This window comes from Peromyscus leucopus, chromosome 2, assembly GCF_004664715.2.
Source record: "Peromyscus leucopus breed LL Stock chromosome 2, UCI_PerLeu_2.1, whole genome shotgun sequence".
NCBI classification, from domain to species: domain Eukaryota; kingdom Metazoa; phylum Chordata; class Mammalia; order Rodentia; family Cricetidae; genus Peromyscus; species Peromyscus leucopus.
In genome coordinates this window covers 53,278,820-53,300,788 of record NC_051064.1, presented here as the reverse complement: position 1 = coordinate 53,300,788, position 21,969 = coordinate 53,278,820, and the positions used below count along the sequence as shown (strand labels likewise).

The following is a 21,969-nucleotide window of genomic DNA, read 5'->3' as shown; positions in this document are numbered from 1 at the left end:
AAGAAAACAAAAACAAAACAAAAAACCCAACCTCTTACTTACATGAACAATCTGAGTTCCTAGACCTAAGATCTAACATGAGAATCCTTTGTGAGTGCATACGAGCATGAATACATGCGTGTGTACATGAATGCATGTGTGTGTTTACCCCCAAATGCTCTGCACAAGTGTAGTGTGTACTTCCTCCTGCATTCCCCTGCCGTTGTGTGGCCCACACTGGACAGAATGGACAATGTGTTGATTTTGTTTGAACTGAGTGTTTTATTAGAGGAAAAACTCAGAAGACTGGAGTTGAACTAGTAAGAGAAGGTTCCTTGAGCAGGGACTCTCTGCCCTCACCCCAGACTCAGGTTTTATAAGTCTCCAGCCTTTCTGTTCCCCTGATCTTTGTAAGAGCCCCAAACATCAGAGATTGTCTACCTTGTGTCTCCCTGATTTTCCCTCCAGCTCTTCTTTGGAGACCTTACCCACGAGAAGTCTGTCTTTCCCTATAAACGGGATCCCTAAAGACCTTCCTATGTCCCCGGAAGATAGAAGTCCCAGCCAGTTACTTGGCTCTGGACGGGAGATGGAGCAAAAATAGGAGATGAGGCTTCTCTCCAGTGCTGGACACTCAGTGAAGCTAATGTGTTTTTTGCTAGCTCGCCCTCTTAATCATATCTTAATATTTCTAGTTCTACACACTGCCAAGAGTCGTCTGGGTGGACAGATATAGATCTGAACAAGAGTACTAAAGTCACAGGTAGCCAGAGAGCTGCCCTCTGGACAAACTGTGACAAGGACAGAGCTGGCCCTCTCCCATCAATATACCTACCTGTCAGAGAGTGGCCTGAGCCAAGGCCTCCCCTGATTTTCTATTTCTTATCAGCATTATCTTTGCTGACTACAACGTCCTGATATTTTGTCTCTCTTCCTTTCTGATTTCACCCAGGGTTACATGACTCTATTCCAGAGGCAGCCATTTAGCATTCCCAGCTCAGAATCTCCTTCTCCAGCTCCCTCTGAAACTGGAGGGAAATTCACTATGTGCTCTGTGAAGAAAGGTCAGATGCTGCTGCTGTGTGCGTCTTACTTCATTCGAAGTCCATTTCAGTTACCTTCTTCCTGAGAATTGCTGCTTGGAAATGAAGACAGAGGTTACGTTCCCCAGTGGGGAAACCAAAATTGAGTACTTCCTGTACCTGAACCAACCACGCTCAGTACACAAAACATAAGCAGCATTGTTCAGCACCTCGGAGAGCGCCTTTCATCCCCGAGGCTGGATCACGATGCTGAAAGGTGAAGTATCATCAGCATGACCGGCCACTCCCACCATCCGCCAGCATCCTCACCGACACCTTGGTGCTCACCTCTTCCTTTTCCTGACAAAGCCTTTGGAATGAACTCCCTCAACTTTCTACTGACCTTTCTGACCCCGAATTGTCTGCATCTCCCCACATCAGCACCTCCCTGGCCTCTCTGTAAAGAGCCTCCCTCTTCTAGTTGAAGGTCTGGCTGTCTGCTCCAGACTCCTCCATGTGCCCCATGACAGTCTCCTTTTAGATACTTAACTCTTTCCTTTTAGTGTAGGACAGTGGCCGTGTGTCCCCAGCCCTAAAGGACTCCTACAGCTTTGAAGTTTCCTGTGGCTATCATCCATTCTTGTTTCTTCCTTCTCCCATGCACTCCTTGAAATATCTACCGGCTGCCTCAACTTCCCACTGTCCCTTTCCCTCCAAACCCCCTGTAACCTGCTCTCTGTTCCTGTTCTTCAACTGAAACTGTGTCCAGGGCTGCCTAGGATGTCTTTGTTTCTAAATTTCATCTTTATCTTGTGGACCAAGCTTCTCTTTGGGGCACTTGAAACTTTACAGCTTCCCACTTCTGTTCCTACTCACTCCTCCACGTGTTCCCTGAGATGTCTGCTCCTCGAGGCTTCACCCCAGATTCTTATCTTTTCCATTCTCTCTAGGAAGATTATCCTCCCCTAAGTTTCAGTCATGACCAGACTTTCTCCCAGTTCCCGATCCCCAAAGCCTACTGACTGGTAATGTCATCTGTTTCCCAAAAGATACCCCAGATACAGCACATCTCCAAATGAGCTAACCTGGTTTTCCTCGGCGGTGCGCTCCCTCCGCTGCTCTTCTGAGTAATTAGTATTTGTTCTGCATACTCCAGACAGGAAGCTAGAGGCATACAGACACTCCTCATACACGTTGGTCTTCAGAGTATACCTCTGTCTTCTGCTTCTTAGTTTAGGTCCCTGCTGGCTTTCCTTTGCACAAATTATCTCTACCTACAGTCTCATTCTCTCGACGTGTCTCCCCATAGCTGCTATAAAGGGTTCGTCACCCCAAATATGCTCATGTTACTCCTGTGCTTATGTTTTGTTTCCCCCATTATCTTCTAAGAAAAAAGTCAAAGTCAAGACCCACCTTCCACTGCGATCTGAGCTGACTTTACTTCTTTACTTCTGCCTTCCAGACTTCAGCTAGAGCAAACCTGACTGCTTCTGGAAAGTGCTCTGCCAGATGCAGGCTTCTGAACTTTTGCAGATGTTCCTAAACGTTCTTCCCAGGAACTGCCAATCCAAGCCGGTGTTTGGAGGCCGCTCCCCATTCCTCCCTTGGTCCTGTTCCTTCTGCCTTCTGAGGCAAGGTCTCATTATGTGCTCCTGGTTGACCTGGAATTCACTCTAGACAAGACTCATAGAGATCCGCCTGCTTCTGCTTCCCTGGTGTTGGGGTTAAAGGTGTGGCCACCACACCCAACTCCTTCTACTTTTTATGTCATTTTACCTTGATTGGCAGTTATTGGACACTCCTTGGAGACAGGCCTATTGTCTGTTTATCTCTGTGATACCTAGACTAGAGTTGTTATAAATAAGGAAAATGTAAGCATGGTGGAAGAAGACAGAGTGCTCCCTAGTCAATCCCTTCCCCAACCCTGTGGAGAGAGTCCTTCCCACAGATAGCTCCACATATAAGCCACATATCAACCTATGTGGTGCTAGAACTGCAGCTGTGGGCTACTGGACACTCCCAGAGCACATTGTACTTATACAGATAACATCTTTGTAGTTAATGCAGGTGTGGTGCTCAGCATTTACTATAGTGAGACATAAATCCTCACACACACACCTTCGATGTACATTTCGATTTATAGTGAAGAAACCAAAGGACAGTACTAGTAAAGGACTGAGCTGGGATCTTAGGCCAGGGGCAATGTCTCCAGAGTCTTGGTGTGTGTGTGTGTGTGTGTGTGTGTGTGTGTGTGTGTGTGTGTGTGAGAGAGAGAGAGAGAGAGAGAGAGAGAGAGAGAGAGACAGAGACAGAGACAGAGACAGACACGGAGAGACATAGAGACAGAGATGGAGAGACAGAGCGTAGATACATGCTATAGTATCCATGTGGAAGTCAGAGGACAACTTTTGGGACCTGGTTCTCTCCTTCCACTGTGGGTTCCAAGACTTGAACTCAGGTTGTCAGAATTTCTTGGCTGGCACTTTTGCCTGCTAAACCATCTCACTAACCCCATAGCCTATACCTTTTGCCACCACAATCTCCTTTCGGTCCGTGTGGCAAAGGGTGGGGTTGGGTGGGTTGTCTTCCTTTCATCAGATAGCCTCTTAGCACAGAGAGCGTGGTCACACCACCCAAGCCTTTCCCGTGGAAGAGAGGTATAGTGTGAACATTCGGGAGGCAGTCACACTGTCTACTGGGTACTGTGGGTTTCAGAGGCTCATGGATCTGCATAAGGAACTACAAAACAAGTCTCATGTACTTTGTTTTTGCCATCCAGAGTTCATCTGGAGCAGACTGTAGACGATCATCCAGGAAAGCACCCTCTCCTGTCACTTCCCAAGCCCTTCCCTCTTACCTGTGAGCCTTAAAGACAGAGTTTCTTCCTTCATGCCCACTTTTTGCTCATCCACATCTATTCAGCTCACCGTAGGTCTCCTGGGTCCCAGCTCACTTTATCTGCTATACTACCCCAGCTGTGACAAGACCAGGCAGCTGAGACCCTTGAAGAGTTAATTCAGCCCCAGGGAAGGTATACAAATGTGGAGGTTTGCATGCAGGCTGATGTATGGCCCCACAGGAGGCGCAGCCTCCCAGAGGGCCCTCTCTGTTCCAAGTCCTGGTCAGGCTCTCCTCAGCATCTTCCTTTCTAGCAAGGCCGTTGGTTCCATTCGTTCCTCCCAGGGCCCAGGTGTCCTTTATTTATTTGTTCATCTATTATGGGGCGGGGGAAGAAGAAGACATTGGGTCCCTTGGAGTTGGAGTTACAGGTGGTCTTGAGCTGGCTGATGTGGATGCTGGCAGCTGAACTCAGGTCCTCAGCACAGCATGTGCTGCTAACTACTAGCCATCTCCCAGTCCAAGTTTTCCTTTTATGTTTGCTTGGTTGGTTGGTTGGTTTGGTTTTTTGGTTTTTGGTTTTTTTCTTTTATTTCTTTGTTGTGTTGTTGTTGTTTTGAGACAAGGTTTCTGTGTAGCCCTGGCTGTCCTGGAACTTGCTCTGTAGACCAGGCTGCCTAGCCTTGAACTCAGAGATCTGCCCCCCTCTGCCTCCCAAGGGCTGGGATTAAAGAAGTATGCTATCCTGCCCAGTTCAGTTTTTCTTATTTTTAAAAACAAAAAATGGATAGAGGGTATGGAGATGGCTCATGGGCAAAACGGTCGCTGTGCAAGCCTATGTCCCTGAGTTCAGATCCCTAGTACCATGTAAAAGCTGAGCTGACAGTGTGTGCCTATAACCCCAGTGCTGGGGGAATAAAGTGGTGAAGAAGGCAGATCTCTGGGGCTCACCGGCCAGCCAGCCTAGCCTAACTGCAGAGCTCCAGAGTCAGTGAGAAGCAATAGGAACAACCACTCAACAGGACCCTTCAGCCTCTCTACACACACACAAGCATAGTGAGTGCACCCGCACCCGCACCCGCACATGCACAATGCACATGCACATGCACATGCACATGCACAGATCGGTACCTGGATCTCACTAGTGCTGTTTTCGGTACTTTCCATAAAGCATTTTAAAAGACTAGATTGGATTAAATCAGTGAATTTTGAACATTTCATTCCTATTATATTTATTTATTTGTGAGGGCTGGGGAGGCGCCACAGTGCACATGTGGAGGTCGAGAACAACTTGCAGGAGTTGGTTCTCGCCTTCCACTCTGTGGGTCCCCGGGATTGTCAGCCTCAGTGGCAAGTGCCTTCACCTACTGAGCCATCTCCCAGGGCTGTAGTTAGTGGGTTTTTCTTAAGCAACAAAACACTTTTGCGAACCTGAATTTTACAGAAAGGTTAATATAGACGTGAATTAACAATGGCTTTCTTTGATTGAAGGGAACCCAGGACCCTGTAACTACCATTCCTACATATATGCCCCACTTATATTTCCAGCCCCACCCAAAGCACAGGGTTCTGGGAATACAGGTTAATGAAAATTGCTGGACCACACTAACTCTAAGGATGCTTCTGGCTCTTTTGCTTCCTCTGGCTATGTTGATGTCGTGCTGGCCATTAGCCTATAGCCCGAGCTATTAATCTTCTCTGCAGCCTTTGGAGGATTTGTTTGAATGGTTGTAGAGACGTGGATTGCTGTTAGGGACGTATTTCAGGCCCTGTCTCTGCTGAGTGTTTATTAATAATCTTGTTAATCCCCACTCTGGTTCCCGGATCTAGCTAACGCCTGTCGGAAGTCCTTGGGGGGCATTTTAAATTCTCTCTGATTCTTGGAGCCAGACACTTCCTTCTGCCTGAGTCCTCTCTGCTACTTCTGTTCATGAATATTTTACATTTAATCTCTGTGCAATGGTCATGGTGCACTGCCTGCATTTCTCAGAGAAGACACTCAGAAAGTCGACAGCTTTTGATGGCACTGTGCCAAAGACCTTTGTAGTCGCCGCTTAAATGGCCTTCTACCATGGACAGTGATGAAGGGGCAGCTGGATAGGGGAGTTTGGTGTGGAGCTTCTCAGCCTGGGGCTTTGATCCTATGGTTTCACTCAGGATCAAATACTAGGAGGAACTGCCAGTGGGCCTTGAGAGCCCTAATGGGGTCTCCAGCCAGAGATGCTCATCAGCTCCCCAGACCTTGTCCTAGGTTCTGTCCTTCCTGAGTTTTCTGCCACACATGTTAACCACTGACACCTGCAGCCTCAGAGAAGAAATTGATGCACCTATCTGTGCTGGGTCAGTACACTTCAGCCCAGTTGCCTAGGGGTTTGTGTTCTCTAAAATCAACCTCAGGGAAAAACAGTGAGACCAAACATTCATGTAGCAGGTAGAGTAGAGAGGGTCAAGGAGCGGGTTCAAGATTAAAAGGCTGCAATTTAGAAGTCATCAGTATAAAATGTCAATCCAAACTGCAGGAAGCGTCAGGTTTCTTCAGGGAGAAAATGGAGTCAGAAGGGTGCGGCCCTGCTGAGGAGACAAAGAGATGTAGATAGACACAGAAATAATCAGATGGCCCGTGGGAGCATAGCATCCTGAGGAAGCCAGTTTCAAATGAATGCACTGTGTGTCCTACCTAACAAAGATTACAGAAAGGATAAAAGACTGTGGCCGAGGAGCCTAGAAATGGACCAGATCTTCCCTAGTATGGTGCCACCAGCATGTTTACAGGATTGCCCATCTGAAAATCCCTCCCTCTGGATGTCTTGGGGGTGAGCTCACCCTGTGGCCCAAGAGTAATGTCAGAGCCCAGCCATCAAGTCTCTGTCTCCCCCATGGGTAGCAACTGAGAGGCCATTGGGGCCTCAGTGTGGATAAGGGCCACTGCAGACCAGCTTCTCCAAGGTGCAGTTTGAAAGGAGTCTCCCAGGGAGCTCTGAGAGTTGGGGGAATAAGGATTGCCACATGGGAAGTTATCTGAGATTCGGGTACTTCTGAGATGCCGGTACTTCTGAGATGCAAGTACTTCTGAGATGCAGGCATTTCTGAGATGCAGGCATTTCCAAGATGCAGGTACTGCTATACCTCACCTGTCACAGAGCTCCTGTCTCCCTCTCACCTCTCCATGGCTAAGGGGTAGGGACTAAGGCAGAGAAAGGTCCAGGCTCTTCTCGAAGGAACTTGAAAGCCACTGTGGCAGCCAAGCCCACCCAGGAACAAACAGACGGTCAGGATTTCCCTCTCAGACATCTCGATTCTTCCTCTCACTGTAGTAACAAGTCATGCTCGTGCCCACTGTCTTGTTTTTATTTTATTTTCGTGTGTGCGATGTGTTTGTGTGCGCACAGTCATGTGTGAGAGAGCAGGTGTGCTCCTGTCATGCGCGCGCGTGTGAAGGTCAGGGTAACTGGGAATGGACCAGACATGGCATCTACTGCCCTTTATTTTTTTATATGCCAGGCTAGCTGGACTGTGAGCTTCTAGAGCTCCCGTTTCTGCCTCCATCTCACACGGCAGGAACACTGGGATGTGGAAACTCAGTGCTCCCGGCTTTCCCTGAGTTCTGGGTAACTGAACTCAGGTCCTCCTGCCTGCACAGCACACACGTCAGCCATGGAGCCGCTTCTCTAGACCTCACTTCATTTTAAATGGGTCTCCAGGAGCTACACAGATCCCGGACCTGATACTGGGGCCGCTCCTAGAGCATTCTATTTGCCTGTCCGTCTGCTTTCTGGATCTTCAAGGACAGAACAAGCAGCAGGATCCTCTGCAGTCCTTGTACCTTTGGTTGGCCACTCCAGTCCCTGGGTGAAGATGGCAGCACTCAGTGCATTGGTCATGCTGGTACTTAATTCAGAAACTCACAACCAGCCAGAGTGCAGAGAGAAGTGTCGGTGGGCTGCCCAGCCACAAATGGAGCCTTTTGTTACCTCCCCACAATGCACAGGGACAGTTGAGGAAGAGGGGGCAGAAAAATTATAAGAGCCAAAGGTCAGGGGGGACCAGACCAAAACGGTGTCTTCTGGACTCATAAACACACAGCAGCTGTGGCTACCTGCACAAGGCCTCATAGATCAGGGCAGTCCATGTTGTAGCGGGCGTGGAGAGGGGGTCTTGATCCTGCACCCCTAGTTGGGGAACTATAGGCTGTTTATGGCTTCTGGGAAGGGAAGAGAGAGTCAATTTTCTTTTTTTATAAATGTAATCTTTTTTTAAATTTATTTATTTATTATGTACAGTGTTCTGTCTGCATGTATCTCTGCAGGCCAGGAGAGGGCACCAGATCTCATTACAGATGGTTGTGAGCCACCATGTGGTTGCTGGGAATTGAACTCAGGACCTTTGGAAGAGCAAGCAGTGCTCTTAACCTCTGAGCCACCTCTCCAGCCCAAGAATCAATTTTCTTTAAAGACTGTGGCTGTTGGTGGGTCAACTATGCTCCAGTGGAAAGCCCACACCCAGAAGTATAAGATCAGCACAAATTGAACTCTTGGGTTATTTAAAAAAAAAAAAGGAACACAAAGTTGAGGGAGGAGCGAGGTAGGGATGGATCTGGGAGGAGTAGGGATGAATATAATCGAAATTTATTACATGAAATTCTCAAAGAATAAAACCGTTTTAAGATTCATTTTACTTGTATGGGGGTTTTACTTGCATGTACACCACATGTGTGCCTGGTGCCACAAAGATCAGAGAGGCCATCAGATCCCCGGATCAGAAGGTTGTGAACCTCTGTGTGGGTACCGGGAATCTAATCCAGGTCATCTGCAAGAACAATTCTCTTATCCACTGAGCCAAGTCTACAGGCCTGAGAATAAACCCATTTTAAAATAAGAGTTGGTCATCCTAAGAGAAGCTCGTCTTTAGCTCCTTCTAAAATGTGAATCTGACAATTATGAAAAAATGCTGAAAGCATCTTTGTGTGTTCCAGAAAAAGAATTATAACAAAACTCCTGTTGCCTGTAATAAATGATTATAAAACACTAACATCTCAAATCTAGATTCAAGTACTGCTTAACCTGGACAAAATCTCTAATTCCCCCACAAAAACAGCAGGTGGTCACCAGCTTTTCCGAATCTAGATGATGTGAGACAGGGTGAGCCAGGACCTTGGGTCTCATGCACAGGGCGAGGGCACTTTGGAGAGACGTTGAGTCCAGCCCAGGACTTGGGGCAGCACAGGATCTGGCCCAGAGTTGGAGGCTTGTGAGAGCTCATGCAAGGGAGATCGCAAAGGCCGCACACCCCAGAATGGGGTTCTTTGGGTTCTGCTTCCGGGGCAGCACAAAACTACATGGCCACCTGCTGGTTTGGTTCCCATCCAGCCTCCCAGGGCACGCTCCTTAGGGCTCATCTGGGAACTTCAGAAGTACTTATTCGGAGCTTTTTTTCACCATTTTTTTTGTCAGTGGCTGAACTCTTGAGGTCTTACCTGGATTGGCCAGTTGGTTGTCTGGATCCCACAAAGAGGAAACAGAAAAAGAAGGGCTCTCTCAGGGGAGACCTGCTCTGACCTTAATCTACCCTTAAACTCAGAGGGACATAGACAGACCTTCTTCCTAGGAAATACATAGAAAAGCCTGAGAGCCAGACAGCGCGTATGTGAATTTGTAGAGGAGGTCTTGTGAGTTTTGGCAAGTTTGGGCTTTCTAGAGCAGCCTGGGTTATACAAGACTCTTGTTGGATGTGGGTTGGACATACATCTTAGCTTTTCTATTGAGGTCATAGTAAATGGGTCTGCCTCTCTCTCCCTGAATACTGGCCTGCTGCTGAAGCAAATGCTTCTGGAAACTCAGAGGGCAGATGAGAAGGTTTGTTTCAAGGTTCTGGGCAACCCCTGGGATCAGATGCTAATAGTTCTCTGTCTCTCTGCTTTCTCTCCCATAGGACCCAGCCGCCGCCTCGATCTCAGACGGAGACTGTGATGCCCGGGAGGGTGAGTCAGTAGCCATGAATTACAAACCCTCCCCGCTCCAAGTGAAGCTGGGTGAGTGTGTCTGGGGGATGAGGGCGATGTGGGAAGTGAACAAGGTGCTCTCGGGCTGGGTTTACAGCAAGTGCTACAATTAAAGTAGCTCAGGCTAGCTCAGGCTAGCTGATTCCAAGACTACACCTCCAAGTAAGTCATTGGCACTCCTAGGCACCTTATGTCTTGCAAGACAAAGAAGGCAGTAATGGTCCTCTGCAGAGGCTTTAGGAGAGGTCTCTGAGGCTAGAGGCACCAGGCGTTCAAGGCGTGGCTGCAAGTGTGTAAAGCACAGAACCCCAGGGCAGGACTCAGAAGGACCAGCCAGGAGCCTGCCTCCCAAAGATGCAGCTGATGCTATGTTTGAGGGGCAAGTCTCAGGACCTGGATGGCGCCTGACTGGGGACATTGACCCCTTCTTAGTGAACCGGAGAAGCCCTCTCCTTTCCAGATGTCTCATCGCCTTTCTCTTAGGGTGGATTCCACATCCATTCTGACGTCCATTTCCTGTTTTGAAATCACCTGACTCCCACAGCTCCCCAAAGCTCCCTGGCTGCAGTTCTTACCCTCTTCTCTGCTGAAAACTGCCCCTCCCCCTTCATGAACCAAAATCTCATTGACCCAAGGCTACTAGAGACAGCAGACTTCCACTGGAAAAATGATTTCCTGAAGAAAAATTATAGCGTGTCACACAGGAGAGAGCTGACCGCTGAATACAGGTCATCACTGTCCTTAAAACTCCTCCATCAGTCCAGCCATCTTTCTCAGAACAGCTCTAGCTGCCCACCACAAATTGAGATCTTCCTCAGTTAAGACTGAGCCTCTTATCTCTTTAACAAGCTTCCCCTCCACATCTATCACGATTCCTTTCCACGGGACCTGTTCTTTCAGTCTATTCAAAAAAAATGCAAATGAAACAGACCTTGCCTCTTCCCTTCTAGACTACATCCAGGCTGATTTCTAAACAGAACAGCAGTTCTCTCAATGGAATTGTCTGTCTTCCTAGGACATTCTATTCAGAGTACAGCTAGTTTTGTTTATTATTGTTTAATGCAACAATAAAAAGTATTTTAAATGCATATAAGTTCTCTACTCTCTCCAGAGGCAACCATTCCAAGTTCTCGTGGTTTCATTTTGTACTTTAGCACAAATGTCATTGCATTGTACACATTTTGTGAGTCATGTTCACTCCCACTACATAATGTCTCAGAGCCCCTATAGAAAATGACTTCGTTCTTTTAAATGGTTGCATAGTAGTCCATAGTCTGAGCCTTGCCAGATTATTGTCTGCATTTTTTCATGATTTCAAACAAACTTAGCATGCTTTTAAAATATCATTTTTATTTCCTTCACCATTATATTACCACCAAAGCTCATGAAAATTCACAACTTGTCTCATTTGCGATAAAGAAAATCACCAAGAACTTTAAGGCAAATTGCACCCCCTAGAGGCTAGGTATAGTAATGGCAGTTGCTGCCTGCTGAAGAGAGGCTGGAAAAACCCCTTATAGAGTAAGAGGCAAAGAAAGCGGGAAGTAGGATGAGAGAGCCTCAGAGGCGTGGGAATCAGGGAACATTTCAAGTGAGTCACAGGAGCTGTAATGGCCCCCCCATCCTTATGCTCTTGCTTTTTTTTTTTTTTTTTTTTTTTTTTTTGCTTAGTTAGTTAGTTAGTTAGTTTTGTTGTGTTGTGTTTTTCATAACAGGGTTTCTCTGTGTACCCCTCGATGTCCAGGACTTGCTCTATAGACCAGGCTGGCCTCAAACTTAGAGATCCAGCTGTCTCTGCCTCCCAAGTGCTGGAATTAAAGGCGTGTGCCACCACTGCACGGCTGCTCTTTCTTTTCTGAGATAACTTTCACTGTGTTTCTGCCATAGAGCAAGCCCTTTTCCTAGATCTTGGCTTTACTTAACATGAGTAGGAAGAGTGGTTACCTCCTGCTCAGCCCCGGCAGCTCCTGGTGGTAACGGCTGTCATGTACCACTACGTGGGCCACCAGATGCCCAGCTCCATGGTGTAGTATAGGCCCTGGGCCCCCAGGAGAGCTTGCAGGCTGGTCAGAGGCCAAAAGGGCTCCTCCAGCCTCTTGCCATGAACCCCTTGGTAGCTCCTTCCCCTTCCACGTCAATCCCAAATGCCGGAGTCCCAGTCAAGGCTTTTGTGCTCTGAGGTTTGTTTCCTCTTGTCTTGTTTTCTGAGATTGTGTGTGTGTGTGTGTGTGTGTGTGTGTGTGTGTGTGTGCTCTGAGTTTATAACCATTGGACGCCTTCCATCCCTGTGATATAGTACTTGATGAGTAATTGGTGATTCTGGTGTGTGAGTGAATAATTAACTGAATAAATGACTCCTTTCCCAACTCCACTTCTTTATCTCCTCCTCCTCTCTATCCCATCCACAGCTGTGTTCACTTCTTGATTTGTTTTTGTACATACTTTTTCGGGGGTGGGCAGGCTTGAGACAGGGTTTCTCTGTGTAGTCTTCACTCTCCCTAGAACTCACTCTGTAGCCCAGGCTGGCCTCAAACTCAGAGAACCATCTGTGTCTGTCTCCCAAGTGCTGGGATTAAAGACATGTGCCACCACTGCCTGACTCATGATTTCCCTCTTAATGTCCTCTTTCCTCCAGAAATTCCTCCCTGGCTGCTCCAGCCCCCTGTGTTCATCTCTTCTTCTCTAGCCTTTCCTTGACCATCAAGCACACACTGGCTGCCCGACACAGGAACTGTGGTTCCCAAAAGCAGGACTCAGCCCCTCCTTTCATCCACCACAGTCCGCCTCAAGTTATGCAGGGCCAAATGCATGTCCATAAGCATCAGGTGCCTGCGGGCCATGGGCTCTCTGCCAGGTAGAGAAGTAAAGGTGCACAAGACAGACCCAGGGCAGGCTGCCCCAAGCAGCAAGGCCCGGCGGCCCTGGGGCAGGACACAGCTTCTCTCCCATGTTCCCCTGCAGAGAAGCAGCGGGAGCTGGCCCGGAAGGGTTCCCTGAAGAACGGCAGCATGGGCAGCCCTGTGAACCAGCAACCCAAGAAGAACAACGTCATGGCCCGGACGAGGTAGGCATCCTCCCTGCCCCACTGAGACCCCACCGGCCAGCACCTGGCCTCCGGCCTCTCCCTCCTCAGGGGGAACCAGGGAGGAGGGGGAAGAAAGTGAGGGAACAGGACCCCATCAAATCCTCTGCCGTGTTTGTGTGCTCCAGCTGGCACTCCAACTCCCCAATTCTTTACCCAGGCTGGTCGTCCCTAATAAAGGCTACTCCTCGCTTGACCAGAGCCCTGATGAGAAGCCGCTGGTAGCGCTTGACACAGACAGGTGTGTATGGGGCCCGGGGGCAGCTGGGCAAGCCCATGATCCTGTGTGAGTGAGCACAGACGGGGTTGGGCAGGCCACATCTGCCGTATTACTGGAAGTGGGGTGTTCTTCAGCCAGGAGCTCTCCATGGTGAAACTTCCCAAGGGGGTGTTTTTGTTTTGTTTTGTTTTGTTTTGAAGGAATGGGCATGGAGAGGACATAGTGAGAAGAGCCCTATTATGGGAGAGCATCAGGCTAGCCAGAGACTTTGAGAAAATCCAGACAGCCAGGATGATTTGAACCTAAAGAGAAAAAAGTTAACAAAACAGAAACCCGAGGAGCAGGCAGAAAGAAAGAGATGGTAGCAGTTCTATCCGAAGGAATTTAAGAAGCCACTTTATTTGAAGGTTGAGCTGGGAAACATGTCATTGCAAACACATATTTGCATAATAAGCACGGATTATTAAAATCATACTGTTGGGGGACGGCGGGTATGGCAAAGATAGTGGGAATTTTCTGTTTACTTTTCCTGAATCACTCCCTCTCTCCTTTTCTCCGCCAGCGATGACGACTTTGACATGTCCAGATACTCTTCCTCTGGCTACTCCTCTGCCGAGGTGAGGCTCCACCCCTGCCCCCACAGCCTATGGGAGCCGGAACTGCCTCCACCAGGCTGCAAGACTGGGCCTCTAAAGGGGCAGAAGGCAGGCATTTGGGGCGGAGCCCTATGAGGACAGGGCTCCGAGGGAGGGAGTCGGGAGAGCCTGGGAAGAAATCACCACCCTGAACTGCAGTGAGCCTGGGGTTATTAAAGCGGGGCTCTAAAACAGAACAGGTGTGACATGCAGGCAACATGTTACAGGAGTGGACCTGAAATGGGAGCACACCCCGAACAGAAGCAAGGGTAAAGATGGGAAGTTGATCTTTGGACTGGGCAGGGGTCTGTAGGGGGCCTTAGGAAGATTTGCCTGGGGGAAATGAGGCCGGAGCCAGGCCAGAGTTGGAAATAAACCTGATATGAGAAGGGGCTGTCACTGTGGCCTCAGGTGGTGGCAGTGGCGGCCTCAGCCCGGGGTGATGCCTTCCAGCTGACTCGAACCTTTTCTACAGCAGATCAACCAAGATTTGAACATCCAGCTGCTGAAGGACGGCTACCGGTTAGACGAGATCCCCGACGATGAGGACCTAGATCTCATCCCCCCCAAGTCCGTGAACCCCACCTGCATGTGCTGCCAGGCCACTTCCTCCACCGCCTGCCACATTCAGTAGCGGGCGGGCGGGGTCGCCGCGGCGCACGGGGCGGGGCCGAGTCGGGCCAGGTGGGGCGGGCAGGGGCAGACCCTACCCAGCTGGCCCACCGGCCCCCCTTACAGCCCCGAGCCCTTACAGCCGCCAACCTCGTAACAGTCATTGCTTCCTCCTATGGTAGGACGTGTACCTCTGTGTGTTCATGGAGCCGGAGAAACCAAAACCGGGTCTGTCTCCAGCCCCGGGGCTGGGGGGGTGGGGGCACTGTATGTTCAGTTACTTGGGGGAACTCCACCCAAGCACCCTGCCACCTCTCCCCAGAGCTGCAATCAGGGGCAGCACTGAAGGCCAGGAGGCCAACTGTAAGCAGTCGGGGGAAGGGATCACAAGGCCGGGTTTGGCCCCAGTGCCAGTGAAGCCATGAATTCCCCAACTCCAGCCTGGAAAGGAAGGAAAGGGGGTTGGGAAAGAAAAGGCCCCAAGCAACGGGGACGATTCTCAACACCTCGGAGCCCTCCCCACCCTGTGCCAGCCCGGATACCTATTTGTGTTTCCGCCTCATCTCCAGATGGGAAGCCCGCGGCAAAGCTGTCCAAAGGGCACCGCCTCTCCACGAGATCACTGCCTTCTCCCTCTGCTCTGTCCCGCTCCCCGCTTCCTTACTTGCTGGGGATTGGGGGCGGGAATCTCGGAGAGGGGCCAGGTTTGGGGGTGGTAAGGCCTGTTCTCAGAGCCTCTAACCAATCATCTGTCTCTCTACCCTGTCTCTACCCCTCTCCCCGTCTCCTGACTACTGGTTCCAGGCTAGAAGCGAGAGATAAGGCTGGCCCCCAGTTCCCATTTCCCCCAGCCTGAGGTCCAGGAGACTGGCTTCCAGAAAGGCCCTTCAAGGGCAAGCTTAAGAAAATAGTGCACCAAGTGACTGTGTGGATGTGGTAGGGTGTGTGTGTGTGTATGAATGTGTGTCTGTGTGTGTGTGTGTGTGTGTATGAATGTGTGTCTGTGTGTGTATGAATGTGTGTGTATGAATGTGTGTCAGTGTGTATGAATGTGTGTCTGTGTGTGTGTATGAATGTGTCAGTGTGTGTATGAATGTGTGTGTGTATGAATGTGTGTGTGTATGAATGTGTGTGTGTATGAATGTGTGTCTGTGTGTGTCAGTGTGTGTATGAATGTGTGTCTGTGTGTGTGAATGTGTGTCTGTGTGTGTATGAATGTGTGTCTGTGTATGAATGTGTGTGTGTCAGTGTGTGTATGAATGTGTGTGTGTGTCAGTGTGTGTATGAATTTGTGTCTGTGTGTGTCTGTGTGTGTATGAATGTGTGTCTGTGTGTGTGAATTTGTGTGTGTGTTGTGTGTATGAATGTGTGTCTGTGTATGAATGTGTTGTGTGTGTCAGTGTGTGTGAATTTGTGTCTGTGTGTGTCTGTGTGTATGAATGTGTATCTGTGTGTGTCAGTGTGTATATGAATGTGTGTGTGTGTGTATGAATGTGTGTCTGTGTGTGTGTCTGTGTGTGCTGTGTGTATGATGTGTGTCTGTGTGTATGAATGTGTGTCTTGTGTTGTGTTGTCTGTGTGTGTGTGTGTGTGTGTATGAATGTGTGTCTGTGTGTGTGTGTGTGTGTGTATGAATGTGTGTCTGTGTGTGTGTGTGTGTGTATGAATGTGTGTCTGTGTGTGTGTGTGTGTTGAATGTTGTCTGAGTGTGTGTGTGTGGTGTCTGTGTGTGTGTGTCTGTGTGTGTGTCTGTGTGTATGAATGTGTGTCTGTGTCTGTGTATGTATGAATGTGTGTCTGTGTGTGTTGAACCTGTCTGTCCAGGTCAGCCTGGTGGGTGTCTGTGTGTGTCTGTGTGTATGAATGTGTGTGTGTGTGTGTGTGTGTGTGTGTGTGTGTGTATGTATGTGTGTGTGTGTGTGTGTGTGTGTGTGTGTGTGTGTGTTGAACCTGTCTGTCCAGGTCAGCCTGGTGGGTGTCTGTGTGTGTCTGTGTGTATGAATGTGTGTCTGTGTGTGTGTGAGTGTGTGTGTATGAATGTGTGTCTGAGTGTGTGTGTGTGTTGAACCTGTCTGTCCAGGTCAGCCTGGTGGGTGTCTGTGTGTGTCTGTGTGTATGAATGTGTGTCTGTGTGTATGAATGTGTGTGTGTGTCTGTGTATGTATGAATGTGTGTCTGTGTGTGTTGAACCTGTCTGTCCAGGTCAGCCTGGTGGGTGTCTGTGTGTGTCTGTGTGTATGAATGTGTGTGTGTGTGTGTGTGTGTGTGTGTGTGTTGAACCTGTCTGTCCAGGTCAGCCTGGTGGGTGTCTGTGTGTGTCTGTGTGTATGAATGTGTGTCTGTGTGTGTGTGTGTGTGTGTATGAATGTGTGTCTGAGTGTGTGTGTGTGTTGAACCTGTCTGTCCAGGTCAGCCTGGTGGGTGTCTGTGGTGGGGAAATGACTGCTCTGTTGACAGGATGAAAGGCTGCTTGGGAATGCAGTCGACTGAGGGCCTAGCCTGGCAGTCAGAAGCCTGGGTTCTGGCCTCAGCTCTGACATTCTCCCTGAGCTCCTAAGCAGTTCCCAGGCTTTTCAGGGCTTCAGTTCTCTCAACTGGAAAATAGAGACGAGCTGACATTACTGACAGTCTTTTCATATCTGAAGGAATTTCCTCACAGGAGTTTCTGCAGAGGGCTCGAGAGCTGTCTCTGAGCACAGCCAGAAGGTGCCCTGAGGTGTGTGCCTGCGTAGGCGGGGGAAGCACATGCAGAGTTGTTTGGGAAAGTGTGTGTGTGTGTGTGTGTCTGTACAGGGTGTCATGCATACTGTTGCTTCTGCTGCTTCTGCTGATCTGGGGGAGGAAGCTGAGGATACAACTCAATGCCGAGGAGATCAGCTCCCCTGGCTCGGCAGTAGACCTGCCCTCGTGTAAAGACAACTGGAAGCCTCAGGCGGCTTGGCCTATTCCCAGCAGCCTCCTCTCACCAAGCTGAAGTGGCCAAAGTGTGGCTGCTCCAGCCCTCCTGCCGACACCCACACAGGCTGGTGTTTCCACTGTCATGGCGACCACTCACATACCACCCTCTGGGTGCCAGTCCTGGGAGGTGGGGGCTGGAGCGGGCGTGGCGAGAGGAAGTGTGGGGCTGTGGGCTTAGGAAGGGAAGCACCCCCTCTTACCACCCGGGTCCCACTCCAAAGTATCAGAGTGTAGCCGTCGATCCACACCTCCAGCCCACCTTCCCTCCCCCAGTGAAGAGATCCTAATTAGATAATGAGAAAATGCCAAGGGAGGCAAGTCAGGAAGTATCTGCAGGGGCCACGAGGCCCATAGTGACCCCCCATCTGAGCCCCTCTACCACCCTGGTTAGCACCCCATCACCCGCCATCTGGGCCCCAGAACTAGAACTCCTAACCACCCCCACCCCACTGGGCTCTGACTCACCCTTCTAGAACGTGGGTACCTCCTCTTTATAGACTGCTGCCTCTGCCGCTGACTTACTGTGGGATTCTGGCCCATCAATGTCAGTGGCCCTGAGAGCCAGGGGAAATTGCCCTCCCCACAGGACACACTCGTTCACTAGCAGGCCAGGGCTTTAGACTGAGGTGGTATATACACCGTGGGTAGGGGCAGGAAGCTGGCAGCCAGCAGCTTCTGTGTCCAAGGAGAGTCCAAGGTTCCCTCCTCCCTCCCTGTCTGGAAGTTGAAGGGGAAGAGCCAGGGCCTTAGCGTGGCCCAGCTCCCCCGCCCCTTGTAGATACTGCCTTAACACCCCCCCACCCGGCTGTGGCTGCCACCCAGCCAGGTTTCTCCGCGCTCACTAATTTATTTCCAAGAAGGTGTGTGGAAGACATGAGCCGTGTATAATATTTTTTTTAACATTTCCATCGCAGTATTGACCATCATCCTTGGTTGTGTGTCGTGTAACACAAATAATGATATTAAAAGCATCAAACAAGCAGGACGCATCTCCTTACCTGGGCTGTGGGCTGAGGAGGGGAGAAAACTCACCCCCTGGGTGCGCATGTCCTCTACCTCTGCTTCTTAGTGATGTGTGAGCCTAGTGAATCACAACCTCCTAACCGATGCCTCTCTCCAGCAGTGAAAAGTCTGGCCTCGGGTTTTCTAGGGGCCTTCTGAACTCTTGGGACATGGATATTTTGAAGGGTCCGAGGCAGGAAGGGGCTGGCATGGGGAGGAAATGAATCCTCTTGTGCGGGATGGGGCCAAGGCAAGTGATATCATAATGGGCACGCCCATCCTGGAAAGGAAGCCGGGTGGAGTGGAAGCAGGAAGGCTGAGGGGGGAGGGACACTGAGAGGTCCCCCAAAGGAGGGGGTCACAGCAGCTAGGGGCACCTTCCAGGCTGGAGGTGTGGGCTGTCTATGGGAAGGGGTGGTCACTCATGTCCAGCAGGAGTCCTTGATAGGCAGAGCCCACTACCGCATCCCTGAGACTCCACCATGTTCCTCTTCTCCCGGAAGACCAAGACCCCCATCAGCACCTACAGTGACTCCTACAGGGCTCCGACCTCCATCAAGGAGGTCTATAAGGACCCACCGCTGTGGGCATGGGAAGCCAACAAGTTTGTGACCCCAGTAAGTACAGGGGTTCCAGTGGGATGGACAGACGACAGTCGTGTGTCTGGATGCCTGGCGTGCGGCTGTCTCTGTTTGTAGTTATTTTCATTTTTTTTTAAATTTCATTCATGTGTTTGTTTGTTTACTTATTTGTTGAGACAAGGCCTCACTGTGTCTCCTAGGCTGGCCTTGAACTTGTGACAGTCCCTTCTACATCAGCCTCCCGAGCTGGCTGGGATTTCAGGCAAGGCTGTGCCTAGCCATACTGTGATTGCTTTGCATTTACTAAGGCAGATTCTAACAACACAGTCTGGCTTTAAACTTGTAACGTAGCCTAGGCTGGCCTTCCATTCCTCATCCTCCTGTCTCAGCCTCAAGTGCCGGGATTACAGTGTGTGCATCACCACACCTGCCTTTATTTATTTATTTGTCATTGTTTATTTTGTGGTGCTGAAAATCAAATCCAGGGTGTCAAGAATGATAAACAGGTGTTCTGCTCCTTGAACTATAGCTCTAGCTATTAAATTTTTTAATTTAATTTTTCAGTAGTATTTGTTTGCATCGTTTTGTTTACATGGATGCTGGGGATTCAAACTCAGGCCCTCCTGCCCACACACAGGGCCATTGCCCCAGCTTCTGAAAGTTTGATATAAGGTCTCAGTAAATTACTTGCTCAGGCTGCCCCTGAACTCACTCTGTATCCCAAGCAATCCTCCTGCCTCAGCCCTCCAACAGTGGGGACTACAGGCCTGCTCCCAGCTTCCTTTTCTGTATTTTATTCATTTTCCTAGGTACATCCAGCAGTGTGTAAAATAGTATAGGGTCCTGTTCTCGTGGAATAACACCTGTGGGGGGCTAATAACAAACAAGAAAAGAGACCACAAAATTTCTAAATTGTCCAAAATGCTGTTTAGCAAATAAGCATCGTAATGGAAACAGAGGAAGCCCACTCCCACAGGTCACAGAAGCCCCCTCTCTCAAGGTGACCTTGATCTGGACTGGAGAGAGAAGGGAAAACAGGTGAAGAATTAATTCACAGAAGAGCTGAAAGTGCCATGCCCTGGAGCTACTTGAAGACCAGGCCGGAAATGTTCAGGAGCACATCTTTATGCATGGGCATCACATTCCCTCCTGTGTGTCTGCGGGATAGAAGAGGAGCAATGAATGTGGGGAATTAGAGATTGTGGTAACAAAGGAATTTATGAATAGAATTTTGTGCAGTATTTCCATCTAAATATGCTCTGTAGAAAATGAGCAAGAGTGGGAACTTGGAGGATGGCAAATTGGACCAAACTGGGCTGCATCTGGGTACTTGTCCAAAGCTCTGAGTCTCACATAAAGTTGATTTTTAATTTTTGTTCTATTTTGAAGAATCATAAGTGATAAATACACTTCAAAACACAGGATTGCCTGATAGCATGCCAATACCAGCTCTCCAAGAGACACTTATGTTAAAGTAGCTGAAAGTAGAGGAACTAAATCTATCAGTTCCAGACTGAAATCAAGGTTCAATGTCTCTGGCTCTTTACATACACACACACACACACACACACACACACACACACACACCTGCAGGCACACACACTCACACCTTCATACATACACAATGCACACACACACACACACTTGCAGGCACACATGCACACCTGCATACATACACAGTGCACATGCACACACACTTGCAGGCACACACACACACACACACACTGCATACATACATAACTGACACCTGCATGCACACACACACCTACCACTGTACAACTTCGATGGAAGAAAACTTCCTTACCACAGATCTTCAGGTACCCAAAGTGCCGCCAAATCAACATTCGCTCACAATAAGATGGGAAACAACAAGTCAAGGCCGGTGGTGGTGCCTGTGGTAAAGCACTTGCCTAGCGTGCTTGAGGCCCTAGCTTGCACCCCAACACTGCCAAAAAGAAAAAGAAAGCTGGGGGGGGGTGCAGGCTCCCAGCACTCAGAAGACAGAGGCAGGTAAGACTCAGACAATCTCTAGAGAGGTTAATCAAGAAAGATAAGATACAGACAAAAACACTTCTAACGGAGGACCTAGAAGAAAACAGAAAAGAAACGGTCTGAGCAGCTTTAGTAAAATTGGAGACAAGTGAACGCTGGCGAAGTGCCCCTCTGCAGTTTCAGCCACTTGGGAGGCTGAAGGCGACGTAGTGAAGCCGTCGTTTTAGTGGCTGGAGGTGAAGGTTAGAACCTCCTTCTTCAGCTTTAGTGAACTATGAAATATGAAGTCTAGCTGTACAATGAACTTCTATTTGTATTCTGTATACTTAAAAAAAGCCTGCCAGGTGGCTCAAGGGGCAAAGGCCCCTGACTGACCTGACTAATCCCTGGGCCTACAAGGTGGCTAGAGAGGACAGACTCCTGTAAGTCGTTCTCCTGCTACACAACACACACACACACACACACACACACACACCACACATACACATACACATACACACCACACACACACACACACACACACCCCACACATACACATACACATACACACCACACACACAAACACATACACACCACACACACACATACACACACATACATACACACATACACACACACATACATACACACACACACACATACACAACACACACAAACACATACACACACATACACACACATACACAACACACACATACACACAAACACACACAATACACAAACACACATAAACAAAACAAACAAAACACAACACACAAAACACACAAACAATACAAACACACATACACAACACACATACAAACACATACACACACACACACACACACACACACATACACACACACAAACAAACAATACACACAAAACATATATACCCACACACACACACACACCACACCACACTCACACCACAAAATAAAACAACATGTTTTTTAGGCTGGGCATGATAGTGCACATCTTTAATCCCAGCACTTCAGGAGGCAGAGGCAGGTGGATCTCTCTGAGTTCGAGGCCAGCCTGAGCTACACATCAAGTTCCAAGACAGTCAGG

At 49.2% G+C, this 21,969-nt stretch overlaps 2 protein-coding genes across 6 annotated transcripts in view; both read left to right on the top strand.

Annotated features, from left to right (window-relative positions):
• Fam219a (family with sequence similarity 219 member A) overlaps positions 1-15,283 on the top strand; it is a 55,986-nt gene extending 40,703 nt beyond the window's left edge. The window contains exons 2-6 of one of the 4 annotated variants that reach the window (XM_028884019.2): positions 9,768-9,867; positions 12,799-12,901; positions 13,080-13,160; positions 13,702-13,756; positions 14,253-15,283. In XM_028884019.2, coding sequence (XP_028739852.1) covers positions 9,768-9,867; positions 12,799-12,901; positions 13,080-13,160; positions 13,702-13,756; positions 14,253-14,408 — 495 coding nt within the window. In that variant the 3' untranslated portion in view covers positions 14,409-15,283. Of the gene's footprint in view, positions 1-9,767; positions 9,868-12,798; positions 12,902-13,079; positions 13,161-13,701; positions 13,757-14,249 lie in introns of all 4 variants that reach the window. The other 3 variants (XM_028884018.2, XM_028884021.2, XM_028884020.2) reach the window with 3 other exon arrangements.
• A 3,374-nt stretch (positions 15,284-18,657) lies between these two features.
• The window catches only part of C2H9orf24 (chromosome 2 C9orf24 homolog), a 14,454-nt gene continuing 11,142 nt past the window's right edge, over positions 18,658-21,969 (top strand). For both annotated transcript variants that reach the window (XM_028884023.2, XM_037202519.1), the window contains exon 1: positions 18,658-18,963. In XM_028884023.2, the coding sequence (XP_028739856.1) occupies positions 18,829-18,963 (135 nt within the window). In that variant the 5' untranslated portion in view covers positions 18,658-18,828. The remainder of the gene's footprint in view (positions 18,964-21,969) is intronic.